General features: G+C 38.5%; 2 protein-coding genes across 3 annotated transcripts; one reads left to right on the forward strand and one right to left on the reverse strand.

Moving 5' to 3' along the window:
- Nucleotides 1-3,154: 3,154 nt before the first annotated feature.
- DIABLO (diablo IAP-binding mitochondrial protein) lies at nt 3,155-10,295 on the forward strand. Of its 2 annotated transcripts, none has more exons than XM_053472555.1 (6): nt 3,155-3,224; nt 3,886-4,000; nt 4,385-4,513; nt 5,428-5,538; nt 5,870-5,966; nt 8,299-10,295. In XM_053472555.1, the coding sequence occupies exons 1-6, from the start codon at nt 3,175-3,177 to the stop codon at nt 8,529-8,531; spliced, it is 735 nt and encodes a 244-aa protein (XP_053328530.1). In that variant the 5' UTR covers nt 3,155-3,174; the 3' UTR covers nt 8,532-10,295. The 2 variants fall into 2 exon arrangements, with proteins under 2 accessions (XP_053328530.1, XP_053328537.1); XM_053472562.1 differs by having other exon boundaries at nt 5,428-5,514.
- Nucleotides 10,296-14,746: 4,451 nt separating this feature from the next.
- B3GNT4 (UDP-GlcNAc:betaGal beta-1,3-N-acetylglucosaminyltransferase 4) lies at nt 14,747-16,938 on the reverse strand. The gene is made up of 2 exons (XM_053457491.1): nt 16,874-16,938; nt 14,747-16,202 (listed from the first exon to the last, which is right to left on the reverse strand). Exon 2 carries the CDS (start codon nt 16,176-16,178, stop codon nt 15,084-15,086), a length of 1,095 nt encoding a protein of 364 aa, XP_053313466.1. The 5' UTR covers nt 16,179-16,202; nt 16,874-16,938; the 3' UTR covers nt 14,747-15,083.
- Between the last annotated feature and the right edge of the window lie 1,024 nt (nt 16,939-17,962).

Raw genomic sequence — 17,962 nt, forward strand, 5'->3', positions numbered from 1 at the left:
GGTACTCACAGTTCAGTACTTTTATGAGGATGAATTTTGCTGAATTTAACCAGGAATATTTTAAAGCTTATAGCACTTTATTTTCTGATGTTATATTAAAAGAAGACACTTGTATACAAGACTTAACACAATACACAATGCCCATTTTCACTATATGTCTTAGGCTATTGTATATTATTATATATTATTTTCAAAAATGAATGTTTTATGGACATGTATACCACACGCATATAATATACCTTGTAATAAACATGGATTGCTTTTATTTTATTTACTTATGTATTTTTTTTAGTCCTTGTAGGACTTATCTATTCAGTGTTGTCCAACTTTGGAATATATCTAGAACATCATAATAATAATTGCAATAATAATAATAATGTATTTCTGAGAAAATAACGCTGGTTTTCTAATACTGGTTAGTTTAGGAGGTTTTTTCCCAAGGTTCTACTACTACATTATACATTTCTTGTGAGCGGTCTCTAGGCTGGAAATGAAGACTTCTTTGGGGGAAAAAGAGGAATTATCCCCATCACAGCTTAAAGCATAACTAAATTCATTGGGCATTGAAGTTCTATATTCATGTTTAATGCGTATTACTGAATGAAAATTAGCGCAGGCATTCCTTAGTTACTGGAGTTAGAAAATGACACGTCCGCCTCATTTAACTCCTCCCCAGCTACTGGAAACAAGGAGCATACTACAGTTGAAAACAATGGGCGTAAGCAGCAGCCAATCAGATGTATCTGAAAATGTGATGTTTTCTAGCACATGTGTGATTGGCTGCTGCTGCAAAATTAATTTGCAAGAACTTTACATACTATTGCTTTCTGGTTTCGGTACAAACGAACAGGAGAGGATAAAAAATGTTCCATGGACAAACAAATATGTAGAATGCTGCATACACTACTTTTTGCACTAAAAAGATTTTTGGTTTATTCCTTTTTGTTCCAGTAAACTTTTTTTTTGCAGACCCCAAGTCTATCATTGTAGACAATCGTGATATTTTGGGTGACATTCCCTGTTCAAACATTACACCCCTTACCAATGAGAAACTTAACAATAGGGGTGAAATTACTCAATAGGGAGGAGTAATTATATGAACAAGTTAGAATGGGTAGTCAGCTCCTGCACACACATATATACTGTGGGTAGGTGTGTTTGTATATATGACTGTTAAATAATGCCATTTTGTCTTAGTTCCCAAAATAACATATTTTTAAGGCTCTACGCAATACCACAACAGAATATTGGGGCTGACACTAGCTTTTTTATAATCAGTCATCCACTTGCTACAATCATATAGCTTACCATTCCTATGTAATGTTCCATAAAATGTGCACTTCAAACTTTTTCTAACATTGTAACAAGTAAAACATCATGTGAATAACATGTGCACTCACTGGCCACTTTATTTTGTATACCTTGCTAGTACCGGGTTGGACCCCTTTTTGCCTTCAGAATTGCCTAAATACATTGAGTTGCTGCCATGTGATTGGCTGATTAGGTATTTGTGTTAACAAACAATTGAACAGGTGTACCTAATAAAGTGGCCAGTGAGTGTATATACTGTATGGTGACACTGCAAAGCCTGGGTGTATGTGCAGGGCTAGGCACCAACGTTACTCATGATGGACATTTACCGGGATCTGTGCTGGACAATTTAATGATGTTCTATGGACCTTCACAAACTTTGCCATGGACACTGGTGTCCTTGTACAGCCACTCTGCCTAACCTTGTGTATGTGGCTAATGCCTATTTGAAGTCACAGAAAGACCACGCTTGTGTTTGAGTGTACTTCCGTGGAAATCACAATTTAGAGACCATATAACATATTCAAATTATAATACAGTTTCAGAAGAGGTAGACACAGCGGGGCTTGCAACTTAATTCTATAGCCATAATATGTCCTTTTCTGCTAATTTCAATATGGCATTACCCAGGATCAGCATAAGACATGTGTCCAAGGATCAAAGTCTTCCTCCTCCACACCAAAGCCATACCAAGCAAAACCATGCCTACACCCATTATTTTATATCATGATGAATAAATTCACTCTTTCAAGCTCTCTCACATGCTCTTATTCACACTCTCTCTCTCAGTGTCTATCTACCTTCTCCACCAACTGCTTCCGTTTCCCTGTCCCCTTTCCTGCGGCTGCGCTTCTTCTCTTGGCTCTTCTGTTATCTTTCTTCTATCACTTCTTCGTGAACCTGGCCTCCTGGTGCTCTTCGGCTAAAGGAGCAGAGTTTCTGGGCACAAACTCTCCCCTGATTGGAGGAACGGGGGAGAAGCTGGCCTTATGGCTCCGCCTTTTTGCGGAAGTGGCCAGAATAACGCAGATGGATTTGCGGAGAAAAAGTAGTGCAAAAACACTTCTCTTTCCCCACAAATCTATGGCATTACCTAAATATCTGTATGTTTAACATTGGCGACCCAATGTTCACAACCGATACAGATTTGATGTTTTAACTTTAATTACTATTTTTTTTCTGATCTATTAGAGATTTAGTTCCCACTACTAGTCCACTATTCCCCTAAACGGTGAAGGTGATATCTGTATATGTATTCTTATTTCCATCCTATCCATGCCATTGACAGCTATAAAACAGCATTATACAGAAAGAAAAAAATAATAATTCTGGTGGTCACATATCCTATACATGTATCGGTTTCAAATCATAAGTGTGGCTTATGTCACCCATGACCAAGCATAACAGACACAGTACAGTACATAAGCCATTGGTATAATACTGTTTTCCCTTTGTTGTTTACTGTACATTAAAATTATATACGCTACCATTTAACTGTTTGGGGTCACTTACTGTCTTTGGCTTTAAAAAGCTGGAAATGGCAGATTTATTTTCCATGTCTTATTTTGTAACTATTATTATATTTTTCCATTGATAATTTCATTTTTATTCTCTGCATAAACTGTAAAAAAGTAAGTAGATCCACAAAACCGGTTTTGGTACGTCGAGAGCAAATTTAATGTGCTGCCTGCCGTATTTATATAAAGATTACTTCTTTTCCTCTTAAATTTACATTACTACTTTCTCACAAAACATCCTTGTATGACTTAACCATGAGATAACCTCAGCTTGGTGACATTCCTTCTGCGTACGGTCACAACAGCCAGTAACGGCCTGACGTCACTTCCGCTTGCCACACGAAACATGGCGGCGGTCAGTAGGCGGCTGATTTGGGGCTTTTCTTCCCTTCTCAGGTATTTTCATGATAATCTGCTTCTTTTACTTAGTGGTTGCGTGTCACGGGCACGTTCAATGTCATTTCTGTCAGATAAGGTGCGGTTATAGTCCTGGCAATGAAAAAGGTAGCGTCGGGGAAGCTTTGTTCTATGAAGAAGTATCTTGGGCAAACTGTGAATAGTGTATGAGTTGTTAAACTTCCTGTATATTGTTGTTCAGTATGCATATTCATAACTTTACACGAGCTTATATGTGTTCGCAGTATGAATGGTAACTATCCATATAGGCAAACGTAGAATTACTGTGTGTAAGCATGAGTACACTGTGTATATTTTAGCTTCTACACATATATATATATATATATATATATATACATATATACATACATATACATATATATATATGAAAATACACACACACACACACGTAGATAGTTGTAGCCTTAATTTAAGTCTGTCAGGTGAGCTGAATATTGGAGGAACGAGGTTATGAGCACAACGTTTTAAATCCAAATGAGGAAATAATGAGATATTTAATGCTTCTTTAAATGGTTTTGATATGCTCCATAAAACGGTTGTACTGTTAATGTTATCGTTACTAAGCAGCTAAACTATAGTCATAGCCACATCTGCAAGTCTGGGTGGTGGTATTAGAGTAAACTTATGATTGATTTTTCAGGCAAAGCTTGCCCTTTGTCCCAAGGGGAACCTGTATCCGAATTTTGAGAAGTCCATGGCTTAAAATGATTCCTGTGGGTGTTGGCACCAGCCTGTGTGCGGTTCCAGTCGGTCAGGTAATATAATGATTCGTAGATCTGCAAAACTATTTTACGGTATATGAATAGTAAAGCACACGCCAGATATATGAGATTTAATGATAAGGAAAAAGGAAAGGAGGCCGAGTGAGCACCGACTAATGTGATTACGCAGAAGCTGAGTCCTACTTCCCTGTTAGGAACAGTACAAAGTCGGAAGATCAGAGCTGCTGCTGAAATACTTTTTGTCTCACTATACATTCCCTTTGCTAGCTGTAGCCTTACATCTTCTGCTCCGTAAAATTGTAAAAAGAATTAGAGACCGAAACCATGAAACACAGTTTATTATAATTGCTAATGAATCAACTCTGTCCCATTGCATATTGTTTGTATTTACAGCTTCAGTTATGTTTGTTGTTTTAGAGGTCAGAACCCACTCTCTCCAATGAGTCCTTAATAAAGAGGGCTGCATCTCTGCTAACAGACAGTACACAAACCTTCCTGTCGCAGACGACGTATGCGCTCATTGATTCACTAACAGAATACACCACGGTAAGACATGCCCATTGTATATCTAGAGGGATTTCTTGAAAAGGCAAAATTGGATGACATCAAAAAGCTTTGGCTCCACTTAGTTTCAACATAGAAAAGGTTCTGTTCCACTTACACAAAACATTTATTGCAATCTCTGGTATTAAATATGCAATCCATCGATGCACTTTAATGCATATTATGGTGGTGTTTTTCCATATTAATTGGTGGGGTACTGTAGAATCCCCCCATATGTATTTGCCAATTTCCCCACCCCCAGCTATTTTGCATGCAGGGGATGTCTTCCCCGACCACATCTTCTTGCATATGATGTACTTGTTGCCAGTAAGCTCCAGCAGTGGCTTGGTGAACACTGCAGGCGGTGGTCTGTGCAGACCCCTGTGTGCATGTGCAGCAACTGTTCTCATTGAATTTAAGGGGATGGCTTTCCTGCCACTAACTGGCAGTGTCAAGAATAGCCAGACCTACAATGATTTTAGAGACCTATACTTCATAATGTTTACTGTAAACAATTTACACGTTTGAGTGTCTTATGTACACCACTCTATTTAATTTGTCCAAATGTGGCCTTCCATCTTTATAACAGGGAATTATTTCTCTTCTATTTAATTTTTCGCTTCAATATTATAGTATCTTTTTTTTCTTAAGGTCTTATTTATAGTCTTCCTTTCTAGGGTGCTGCATGAGTGATTTTATATAATATTCAAAAGATATATGAGGGAAGGGAGAAACACTGTGGAGCTGTTATTAACATTGATTATATATATATATATATATATATACACACACACACTTAATGGAAATAAACTTTGGAACTCACTGAGACCACAGCTGTTAAATTCCCACTTTCAAAGCAGGTACTTGGCATACTCATCAGGCCACAGCAGTAAGTGTCCGCTTTCCCCTGTTTGCAGGCTGTGTACACACTGATCTCGCTACAGCAGAGATACACTGCACTTCTCGACAGAATGAATCCAAATGAGGAAAGTACCATTTGGCAGGTGATTGTTGGAGCCCGTGTACAGGTAATCTCTCTCTTTAAATGTCTGGAACTTTTATATATGTTATGTTACAAATTAGTCTATTATTTATGTAGCCATTAGGTGGCTCTTGAAATTTAAAACCGTACAATGCATATGGAATAAAAGCCCATCCTGTGCAAGAATTCCATAGGCTGTATTATAAACATCACTGGATTAAGATAGCTCTTAAATATGTAAATATGTATATTCACATCATGGAGTACCAGGTTATTGTATGTGTAGCATAGAGTGTCATTTTCTATTAATAACAATTCAGTTAGTAGTATACTTTTCGGTTGTTCATAGTTCTTAGATTAAATTGTATCTTTTTCAGATGAAGAATCTAAAGGAGCAGTACTTGAGGTATGAGTCTAGCTGGGAGCGCGCATTGAGTCTCTCGGAGATGGCAGCAGAAGCTGCTTACCAGGCTGGTGAGTAGCCACACTCAGAAGATATGGTCTACATTGGGTCTGCAATATTCATCCCATATTTTAAAATGCGTACACTCACACACATTTTAACATACAGCTTGTTTAAATTCTTAGATTTTTATTTTGACATTAAAATGTTTAAAACAAATATATCGAGTAAACATAGCTTGACGCACCCCTGGGATTTATGGAATAATGTATATAGAGCGTGCATATTAGAAAACGTGTCCTTGTGCAGGGAGCTGTAGGAATCCATTTGTTGACAGTGTTTACCTTGGATCCTTTTGATGTTTTACAAAACTTGTACTTTGGGACTACTAAAAGTGCATATATATATATATATATATATATATATATATATATAATATATATATTGTAGGGAACAGCTCACGCATGGGGCGGCAATGACAGTATTCACACAGGTTTCAAACGTAAAGCGTTTGTCCGTTTGTCCGGCTCTAACTAAACATCCGGATACCTCTCTGTCTGGCACAAAGCAAAGTAACAGGTTTTCCCTAGGTAAAGCTTCATACCTGGTGGGCTGCAGGGCTGGTTGTAGCTGCTCCTTCACTCAGTTTCTCCTCCCCCCTGCAAACCTAACAGCCCTCTCTTTTAAGGCTTCCTCCCCAGTAATGAGGTTAGGAAGCCTCACCTGAGGGCTCCTGGGTTTGCCAGCGTGCCTGGATGAGGAAACCAGGTGAGATATATATCCCATCAACCACTCTCCCATACACTTTACCACTATATATATATATATATATATATATATATATATATATAAGCGCCAGTGATTCCCCCCCTCCTGAGTTGGCCCTACCTGGCAAATGTAATGTGGGGGATTTCATAAAACTGTCAGCTACTGAGAAGTTATCAACTATCCAGCAAACTTCCTCTTTAGAGAATACATTTTTTAACATTGTTTTTTTTTAAACTTCCCCCATTATATGCAGAGTGTCTCTTGGATTAATAGCATCTATAGAAAAGCACGTGTTTTGCTTTAGACTGATCCCAGCAGAGTTCCGTTGTGAACTCTGCTGCTAAAGGTGAATGCACTTGGAGATGTGAATACATACACGGTAGAGCAATCACTGTCAGGAGACAGAAATACCACTGATGTACTTTCCAGGTATCCGCTGCCTAAATGAAACGCTGCTCTTTTTGCTTAAAGAAGGATATAGATGAGAAAGAAATGCACACCTTTAAGAACACACAGCTTGCCTCATCAGGATAGTCTTTTACCTATCCACACATCTTTAATTTCCTTCACTGTACTAACCTTTATTTGCTTGAAGAAAATGTGACACAGCCACTACTCTCTTGGAGATTAAATGGTTTCTTACATTAAACACACTTAAACTGCTGGCCCTCCAATTTTAGTCTCAGACCGATTGTTCTAATATGGCTTCCTTCCTTGGAATATACTTCCCTACTGGATTTCTTTTAACCCATTTTATGTCTGTCATGCCTCTCATGTCTCTTCACTCATTTATCATCTTATTTTCATCTGTACATGTCATTACATAGGGTTATTTCGGAATGTAATGTAAGGAAATGTAGACATGCATGCAATAAGCATATAGATATCCTGACTACATGTCAAGAGCAAGGACAGATAAAGGTCTTGGAGCATATCTATATCTCAGAATATTTATATCCTTCTGGACATGTAGTCTCTAGTACTGTGCTGTTCTCTGGCTGAAGTCTGATAAGTAATCTCTGCAAACACTGCATCAGCTCAACTGCTTTAATTTCTTAACTCAAGACCTGCAGTTTTGCAGTTCCAAATGCCGTATTAAAATAGGCATTTAATTTTCAATAAACTAGTATTATATCCCTTTTATTTTCCATAGTTTTGTTAAAAAAACATTCAGGTGCATATGTAATCGCTTGCTTTGGGTATTTGCTTTATATCTCCTCCACTCCTACATCACACGGGTCAAGCACAGCGTGAGCTCCAGACAATAGCTAAAGCAAAAGATATGAAAATGATTGTGGGAAAAATGTTTTGTTTTATTTCATTTTGTTGTAGTCAACATCATTTATCAGCAGACCCAGAGACTGCCATTGTTGTTGGTTATGTGATATTTTGTGTAACTTTCCGTGCAGCGTTACCACACTAAGGTGATTCTTTATGGCAACACTAATGAAGTCCGTTCCATAGACTTTCATTAGTCAGTGTCAGGCTGGTTGATTCAGACTAAACCATTGTATTGTTTGCTGCAGGAAAGAAGTTAGAGTATTTGTCTAGTAGACTAGGTTAGGATAATGGAACTAGAACCCAGACAAATTGGCCGAAATGCAGCTGCCTGAAAAGCCTCTTCTTTGTTTACAGGTGCAGACCAAGCTTCTGTCACAGTCCGCAACCACATCCAGTTGGTACGATCTCAGGTGCAGGAGACTCTGGAGTTGGTGTTGAAGGCTGAGGCCCAGCTGGCTGCTGCAGTAACGGAGGAAATAAGGAGAACTGTCACAGAGGACAACGACGACAAACCCGCTGGTGGAGGAAGCCCAAACAGCAGCCAGTCGGAAGAGGAAATCCCTGAAGCATATCTTCGTGAAGATTAAATTATGTTGTCTAGCATTATCCCCTTATTTGCTGACAATGAGCATTGGCATGTAAGCCCACCAGGAACACTATACGGGTAGTGAGCTTAAGTCTAACCTTGAATGGAAATTGCAAAGGGGTCAGTGATGTGGAAACAAATAACCTATTTCAACTATTTACCAGTGATATAATTACTGGATTGAACAGTGTTGCCTCATTACACAAAAAACTCCTTTGTCTCCCACTGTATGCCTAGCTTGTGTTACTGTAAAGCAATGTGAAAGAAATGTGATGCTGAAGCAGTCCTAAAAAGAGACTGTCATGGCTATCAATTTCCCCCAGCTGATGAGTGAATTGCAAGGGTCTATTCAAGACTCCTAGAATAAGCGATGAACTTGAGTTTTTGTCCCTTTGTGTCCTGTTGATTATGGAATCAGTGTCTTTCTTTCTTTCCATATCGCAAATAGCCGCCTTCTAGACTTAGCACCAACAAAGTCTTGCTTCCAGATGCACCATATTGCAAGTTCTTGGCAGTCAGTGGATTAAGTGCCTTACAGCAAGATTGCATTTTCAGTATTAAGGCGCTTACCATGTTAAGGCACTTTTTAATACTATGTTCCAGCAATGGCCACATAGAATGGGCTTTGTATGTTGAGGGAGTCTTAAAAGGAAAAACAGCACTGAAAACGAAAGTGTTATTGTATGATTCTGTAAGTGTTTGGGTGGTCCGTTAAACCAATTCTTCAAGGGTTTACAATAATGTGTTGAAATTAGGAGCCATCTATAAACTTCTATGTAAAACGCATAAAAATGTTAGTTGCCGATTTATAACTTGTTCATGGAACGCAAAGCATGTTTATAGACAGAGCAGTTCTGGTGCAAAGTTTTAAAAGTGGTGCTGTCACCATACCAACTTACAATGCAGGGGACAAAGCATTTATTGCAGTTTTGTAAATAACTTATATTTTTTATTTACATGTCCGATAAGTGTCTTTTGCATACTTTCTAAACATAGCACTCGGGTACAAATTCCTTTTCAGACGTAAGGCAGCAGACTTATCAAGAAACTTGTTCCACATTTACACCACATCAGGAACGCTCATTGTACGTTAACCCCTCTAATCCGTTACCGCTCTAGAAGCACTAGTATAATTAAGTCATTCGGACATTATGCAACTTTGATGGTTTTTGCTGGAAAACAGGCAAATGTTTAACCACTATGGAATGACACAATATTTTGTTCAATTTCAGAGCCACATTTCAAAGTTTGATGAAAGAAAGACGTTTAAATGTAATTTTGCAGGATTATTTTTGCTTTAAAACAGCATGGTCTTTGATACTGAAATTAAACGGCACTTAATTTTTTTTACAATCTTTAATACTAGAATTAAAACAGGTGTTTAATTTTTTACATTTGTTAATATACTATTTCTAGACAAATTTGTGCTATTATTATCAGGTTAGAGAAACAATCTGCATTATACTATCCTCGCAGGAATTAGGAATGCTTTACTAATAATCACAATATCCTAGAGTGAGTCTTGTGTGATCCTCATTTACTTAATAATACCAGACATTAATTTAATGTCATTTAAACAGACATTTTTAATGTAGGTTTGAATTAAATAACACAATTTAGATGTGTCAACAATAAACTGTGTAGCTTGTCTTAAGTTTTCTGCAGAAACTACCATGTTTTGTTCCTACTGTGCATGCTCCAATTGTTTTGAGAACAGACATACAATGTTTCCCATATGTGACTAAAATGTATTTGCCAACATAAAGTGGTTTTGCCAGTGTTGACATTTTTAGTGTTTGCCTTCTATAGTTTTATAGTAATCCGAGGGCTCGTTTACTTACACCGGGTACTATACATATACATTGAGTGGCAAATCTTAAATTCGCTTTTTGTGGAGGTGTAGTTATACAATTCTATGCACAAGGTGACTACTCCTCCACCTAATGCTAACTGAATCATGCTAAATAAATGGACATGCTTTGATATGTATTGTTTAATCCTTTGAGTGCTGTGAGTTGGTGGCACAGTTTTCATTGTGCAAGACCTGACCAATTTTCATAGTTTTGCTGTACCGATTACTTAAGGAAATTATTCAGTGTGTGCCAAAAGTAGATACACAGTACTGACCAGGTCATGTTTAATCTCTAATGTGCTACATTACTAAAACCTGCCATCGTTCTCAATGCCTGTACAGAACGATGATAAAATGCCATGATCTGATTAGTACTGTGTGTGTGTGTATATAGTTATTTTTTTCTTTTCAGGACAGATAACACTATTGATAGACAAACACAAAATATGAGGGAAACATATATTATATGTAGTGGTAAATACAAGTGGATTGCGCATAAAGCCATTTTAGGTGATCCCTTTACCCTACCCCATCTTTATAAAGATTCCTGAAATTAACAACAGATTAGGCCAGCATCAAGTCAGGTGCACAGCACCCAGGTGGCAGGGAGCTGACAAGAGAGAGGGTCGCTGAGTGGTTGCTGAAAACTTTCTTGCGAACTTTCTGCTCCTGACTGCAGTGGCAGGAACGCAATGACTCTTTCCCCATTCGGCACTTGATGCTGAGTGTCAGAATATGACTTCATATCCCGGCGCTCAGCGGTGAAGCAGCGTGCACCACAACTGAAAAGTGAGACATCGTGCTCTCACTGCAGGATTTCAGCAAGGTAAGTGAATAAGAATGAGGGTGGGGTTGTAGATAGTGAGAAAGTGGAGAGAGTGAGAAATAGAAAGGTGGAAGGTCCCATGTGTGCAATCTGGGTGCAGATCACAATATAATGATAGGAGTCATACTGTTAGGTTGATGGGAATTGTATACCATCGTCAGGCTCAGTATATATTGGTGGGAGTTATGCTGTATAACCTTAAGTGTCAAAATGTGAATAAATCACTACATTCAGGGTTTTTTTTATAACTGTAGTTCCTATATCATCAATGTCCTTGTTATTTATCTACTGGGCACAAAATGGCATCAACAAGCTGTTTGGGGGCAAACACGGCCCTGACAAACTGTTTTGGCACAAACATGGCACTGACAAGCTGTTTTGGGGCAAAGCCGGAACTGTGGGAAACTACATGTTGCAAGGTGAAGAGGTGGTCCCTGTAGAAAATGGGTGTGGTTAAATGGGTTGTGCTTAAGGGGAGGGGTTATCCATATTGCCACACCCATTCAGGGGCACCAAAAAAACAAGTAGTGATCGATCAGTTCCTCATTCGGTAAAGAAATTGGGACCTGCTCCTTCATGCATTATGCAATTTACTGAGAATTTATTTAATTTACCGACATTTGTATATTTTTAGCACAAGCGAATCATTTCATTTACTGTGAGATTTCCTTTTTCTTGCTTGTGTGTTTCAGATCATTGCATCGCTGCAAGCCGCGTTTTTACCAACGCCCGCCATATTTTATTACTAGTATCAGATTAAAAAAGAAGTTAAGAAAAGACTAGGTTGTTTTAATCTTTAAAAATATTTGCATATCAGGGAGCTGCAATGTATGTGCTCTAGTCGTGTTATCTTAGCTCAGTCGGCTAATCATACCGCCTGCGCTTAACAATAAAATCACCCGGCCAGACACTCAGACTAGCGAAAGTTACGACAGAACAAACTCTATTAGCATTACCATAAATAATCAGCTAGGATGTGGTGCTTGAGCAGGAAAAGTCACCTACAATTTCACATTTGGCAACAATGTCACCTAAAAAAAAGTTTATTTTATACAAAATTAGATAAAACCAGGTTTTTTTCAATGCTAACCTACATTACCGTATACAGTAAATTCATTTTATACTCAAGGCAAAAGATTTTTTTCTCCATGGAACTCGGAAGCTCACAGATGGATGGCCGGACAGTCTTCTGTAGTAGAAGAAAGCAGAATTTATGATTCCTTTAAGGATGGCAAGGTGGTCAACTTCTAATGCAGCAAACCTTCTCCAATGGCCAGTGACACGGTCATCATCTTGTTTGACAGAGGGGGTTAAGTTTGAAGGCATTATTTACTTTTCATGAGACATACCATGGACGGTCATCCAAACAATTCTACTTTTGACTCATCTGTGCACATTGCTTCAGAATTCTTTAAAGGGAACCCCCACCTTTTTTTTAATTATTATCAGATTAAAACAGTTCTGTTTTTGCGTAGCAATGTTTTCACAGCTGCATTTCGCCACTTGTAGGATTTGTTTTCCAACTTCCCCTTTTAAACTAGATAAGCATTCACTTTCTTATTCTTTTTATGAGACACTGGCACAATGATGGCCATTCCAGTGACGATTCACTACTTACCAAACTGTCTGTCTTTGGTCAATATGGCGTTGACAATCAACCTCAAAAGCCTTAAAATTATCGTGTAACCTTTTCAAGGTTCCTGAACACTTATGCAAACCTTTGAACGTTGCACAATCAACTTCAATCTGATGGCAAGGACCAACTTTGATCAGATTTATAGCGGGCAAGGCTGGGTAGATTTGTCACACCATGTTTGAGGACCTAGCACATAGAAAGTCCCTCTATACATTACTACAAGCCACAAGCTTATCTGGCCAAAATTAATGTGAAACAGGTATATAGAACTGTTAGTACTTTAAAATGCCACGGCTGCCATAGCGGCCCAGAGTTCTGCAACAGGATTCTATGTCATCCCGTGGTTTCCGAAGGCTGATTGACAAGAACACAAAACCAAACTGTGAAAGATAGCAATAAACCACACTTGGCTTCACGGGTTCACTCACCTCAGCATCCCTGCAGCACTCCTCGACATTTTTTAATCAATGCAAGCTTGTGAGTAGGTCATAGGGGTCCTGGGGAAATCCATTAACAAATCAACAAAGTCCAGATAGTTGTAGCAGATGATCTTTCTTCTTACAAATAAAATATAGGAGAGGAGATAAAGGGAAACAAGCCTAAACATCTAAATGCTTGTTACTTGGTTACGGCTTTCTTTTGAAACCACACGTATATTGAATTTATATATATATGTATATGTATACACACACATATACACAAAATTATTCATTTAATAAATTATTTTAATTTATTGCTTTTACATATATTTTTTATAGGGGGGGCACTTGTTATCAGCTATTGTTTTATTTTACTAGCATCCCAGCCAGTTTATCCCACAGAGTATGTTACCCTATATCACTGGCTGTTCCAGGGGCCAATTCCTGCCCAAAGGCAGCAATTATATGTTAACTTTAGTTTTTTTCCTGCTAGGGTTCATCTACAGCCAATCGACAGCTTGCTCTTTTTTTATGAACAGTAAATGCGCAGGATCTTGGCTTCCACCTGAGCTCAGGAACAGTGAGAGAATCTGTGTGCTGCTGTACACAGCAGTAATGTTTTTATGTGATCACGTCTAGCAATCTCTGATAGGGGATCCTATAGTGCCATTATGTACATAGCCCTTGTGGAAGAGCTACATACCACATTACAGTGGCACTCAGAGGGTTAAAAGTCAGTGGGGAGTAGCAGCAGCCAATCGCATGTTAGTTAAATAGATACATAAATTCAGCTAACATACATACTATTGTCTGTCCCTACTCCCTTTGATTTTAACAGGGGGGGGGTTCTACTCAGCATTAGAAAGAAGTGTACCTACAAATGCTTCCTGTTTTTGAAACATGTGCCCCTTGTTTTTCAGCTCCCCTCAATCTGCCGCTGTATTGTTAGATGGCCTGAATGTTTCTGGAAATTATTAGAATCAATCATTTACAATTTTGCCAAACTCATATGTTTCAGCCAGGAACACTTGTTACGTATAATGCAAAACCAGTCTCTGAGAGGTTGGTGGAACAAGCTTCTTAAAATGTTCCTGTGTGCTTACATTTTATTCATTAAATTACAGTGTTTCTTTACATATACATTTCAAACATAGGCACAGACCTCTTCCGTCTGGTATTTGTATGCAGGGTCGGTGTATTTTAATGTTTCACCCTCTCTTTCTCTCTCCTGTTAAGTACCGGTTGCAAATCCCAGACATAACGCTATATTAATGGCTAACGAATAGGGAAATCCAAACAAAACTGTTTCAAGCAGAATGAAAGCTAAAACATATTGCACAACAAATACAAAGGCTTACATAGTGTACCTTATTCTGATTTAACCCCTAAAAAAAAAAAAAACAAAAGGACAGTGAAGCTAAATTCAAAAAATATCATAACTGAGGGAAAAGAACCCACACATACTATAGAAAAGGATTCTTGCTTTTGTTTTTCGGTCTTGTTTGGAGGGACAAGTTTCAAAATAAATGCCATTTTGAAAATCAAAGACAATTAAAATCCCAGGCTTAAAAATAAGGTTATTCTATAGGTACAATGCGGCAAGTGTATTCAGTGGGAATTACATCAATCTAGAAGTGGCTGTGCTCATGCAGAAAAGACGCATCAACCACGGAGAACTCAAAAGGCCTAACTGAGCAAACAAACCAATAATGTACAGAATTGAAATTACCCGACCTGTAATACAGTACTTTATGGGATGAGTAAACAAGTCTCTGATGCTCATCAAATCACAACACATAATAATACAATTTTTGCTTGCGTCACAAAGTTCTCTTCAACTGTGCACACCTCATCGCCTTATCTTTCACCAAAGTCCACATAATCCACATTTCTGTAGGATTTAATTTGTGCACCAACATAAGGCCTTTATACAAGCATGGGTCAAATGGATTTACTGGACTTTGGATTCCAAATGTTTTAAAACCTGCATGAAATTGTGGTGTCACTTTCATCTTTTCTAGACACATGCCCACAAAAACGTCATCTATTGGAAAGAGGTCGGTGGTTTCAGCGGTGGTATGAAGACGGTGAGTAGTCCTTCTTGACATAAGGTAGCCCCCACCACCAGCATATAAAGGGTAATTGATTCCACTGTACATAGAATGCGGGATGAAATATTTCACTTGGGTGTTACGGATGGGGATAGCATTTCGGATCACATCGCCAACTAAGAAGTCATCATCTGGATTCAACCCTTCAAGAAACTCAACAATGTTGTACGTGTTGATAAAGACATCATCATCTCCCTTCAACACAAATTTAGCACGTGCACAATCATTGGCAAACCACTGTAGAAAATGTATCTCCTTAAGTGTAAGATTAAAAAAATTGTCCACAAAATCCCACTGGATTAGGTCCTTAAATTCGGCGCTTTCATAAGCCAGAAGTTGGTGGAGTGATTTAGAGGGTGAACTGGCCTCAGTTTTACCGAGTAGGAACAATAGCTTGATCTTGCGGTTCTGAAAGTCTTGCTGCTTTCCCCATGTATTCCTGATAGCGATGCGACGGTCTATATTAATAGGAAGAGACTTGATGGCCAATACCAAAAAGATATCGTCGTCACATTTTTGGGGCTTCAAAAGTGTTGAAAAATTGCGGCAGTGTTTGTACATTAGGAATAAACGGTGGGAATGAGGAAGGGGTTGTGAAGCATTGATTGCAGATATATTTGGAGAACAGTGAATTGCTTTTTTCGAACGAGGAGCCCAGAAAAACTGTTTTTGCTTTATTTCTACTGGTTGTTTAGAGGCGACAGAATTCAAACTGAACTTCATCTCTTTTTGGAAATAAACAAAAAGGCCAAATATCGATAGAGAAAAACCATAGAGTAAAAAACTTCGAAATCTTGGAAACATTGCTGGGCTGAAAGTTTCGACTTTCTGCGGTGCAAATAAAAGAACAGATAGTATTAAATTCTAAAATTAGGTTCTTATTGCGCATCGACAAAAGTTCTAATAATGTTCTAGCAACAAACATCTAGTAACGTGCTGATTTCTTGTACAATTAAAAAGGGACACAGCATCCATCATGCATTAGTGCAAATAAAAGAGAGTGGTCCCTTTAAATTTGTGTGGTGCCCCTTATAAATGAATGGAGGAATTCTGGAGAATCCCCTCAAAGGAATGCTTTTGTTTCCTTCCCAGCTAGCTACTTGGCACAAAGTAGCTAGGGGCTCGAAACCGCTAGCAATCGCATAGAATAAATGGCATTTGGCCTCCTATTTTCTTCTCCTGAGGTAAGTGGTTGATGTGAATGGAATTCATCTACTAACTGGAGTACCGTATAAAAATGTATATCCTCCATTCCACGGGTTATTATAGCAATAAGATGACTCTAAAAACTTTGCCCCATCATCCCCTTTTTATTATTGGCAAAACTTTAAAAACTGAATTACTATAAAGTAAAAACACATATGTAGTTTTCTACGTTTCATTCAATGACATTTTTTTTTAAAAAAAAACCAACAAAACTACAGTTTTGGAGCGATTTGTGAATAGGGTGCACATTCTACTTAAGGTTTTCCATTATTTCTGTGGCGGGATATACATACCTCGTTCTCTATTATTGGCTCCTCATTGCTTCTCTCCCGTCCCGCGGGGCAGCAGTTTCCCGCTATGTCAGGTTCCGCTTTAGGAGAAAAAATAACATAAATAGGCTTGGTGAGCAAAAACGAATTAGAACATACGACACTCTTCATAAAAGAGAGAGGCGTTCCTCAAATGAAAATACGAGGGTTTATCTGTACATATGATTAAGCCAAGTCACTCGCTACACCTGCTTTGATACAAGCGATTTGTATAAATCACATTTGCAAAATTGTGGTATTTGTAGATCAATGTTAGACCTGTCCAAACACTGCCTGTACTATTAGAGGCGGTGAATAGGCGTATTTCAGGATGACTGAACGGTTATGGAAAATCTACGCGAGCAACCTGATGAAGGAACATTTTGCCATCTTGGCTGTCCGGATGTGGCTGCACAACAGAAAACCCAAATAGACTTCCACTTCCAGGCATAGTTGATCTGGGCATGGCAAGTTGGTCAAATATAACTTAAATCCATTTAGGCCCAAGCAAAACCGGTGATTTTATATTTTACAAGAGAGATATGGAAGCTGTGAAATACGTATATTCTGCACCAGTGAGACTCTAATAAGGTGGAGAATGTGATATATTTACAATAACTTATGCAACTTTGGAAAGATAAACACCGCTAAGTATCATTTTCTATCATTTCCTAGGAAACAAAACTTCAGTGTTGTGGCAACATGCAAAGGACCGAAAAAGGGAAATAGACATTTTTAAGCCACAACAGACATTATCATCTTTGTTCATGTTATCTTTATATCTAATGAGTATCATGGCAAGTTTCCCTGCACATGTCCCCAAGCTCAACCGTACCGGAGTGCAGAGTCCTCGCAACCGCCGTTCCCTGCGTCACGGTCTGTACATTGCCTGCTGCTGGTGTTGGGATATGACATCATGCGCAGGGTACGAGGAAGGGCTAGTGAAGAGGTCTCCGCCAGCAGCTGCACAGACTTTATATTCCTCTAGAGCAATGCATATACTTGCACAAGATTCCGAACCCTTTTTCTCAGACACTTGCCCATGACGCTGGGTGGCAGGAAGTAGGTGTCGCC

Source organism: Spea bombifrons, chromosome 1 (assembly GCF_027358695.1).
Source record: "Spea bombifrons isolate aSpeBom1 chromosome 1, aSpeBom1.2.pri, whole genome shotgun sequence".
Lineage (NCBI taxonomy): Eukaryota > Metazoa > Chordata > Amphibia > Anura > Pelobatidae > Spea > Spea bombifrons.

What these genes read in the sequence shown, in the direction of transcription:
- DIABLO (XM_053472555.1), top strand. Translation starts at nt 3,175, where the DNA reads ATGGCGGCGGTCAGTAGGCGGCTGATTTGGGGCTTTTCTTCCCTTCTC. An exon ending in GTGCGGTTCCAGTCGGTCAG is followed by an intron (nt 4,001 to 4,384) that starts GTAATATAATGA and finishes TTGTTGTTTTAG; the next exon opens with AGGTCAGAACCCACTCTCTC. An exon ending in AGAAGCTGCTTACCAGGCTG is followed by an intron (nt 5,967 to 8,298) that starts GTGAGTAGCCAC and finishes CTTTGTTTACAG; the next exon opens with GTGCAGACCAAGCTTCTGTC.
- B3GNT4 (XM_053457491.1), bottom strand. Translation starts at nt 16,178, where the DNA reads ATGTTTCCAAGATTTCGAAGTTTTTTACTCTATGGTTTTTCTCTATCG.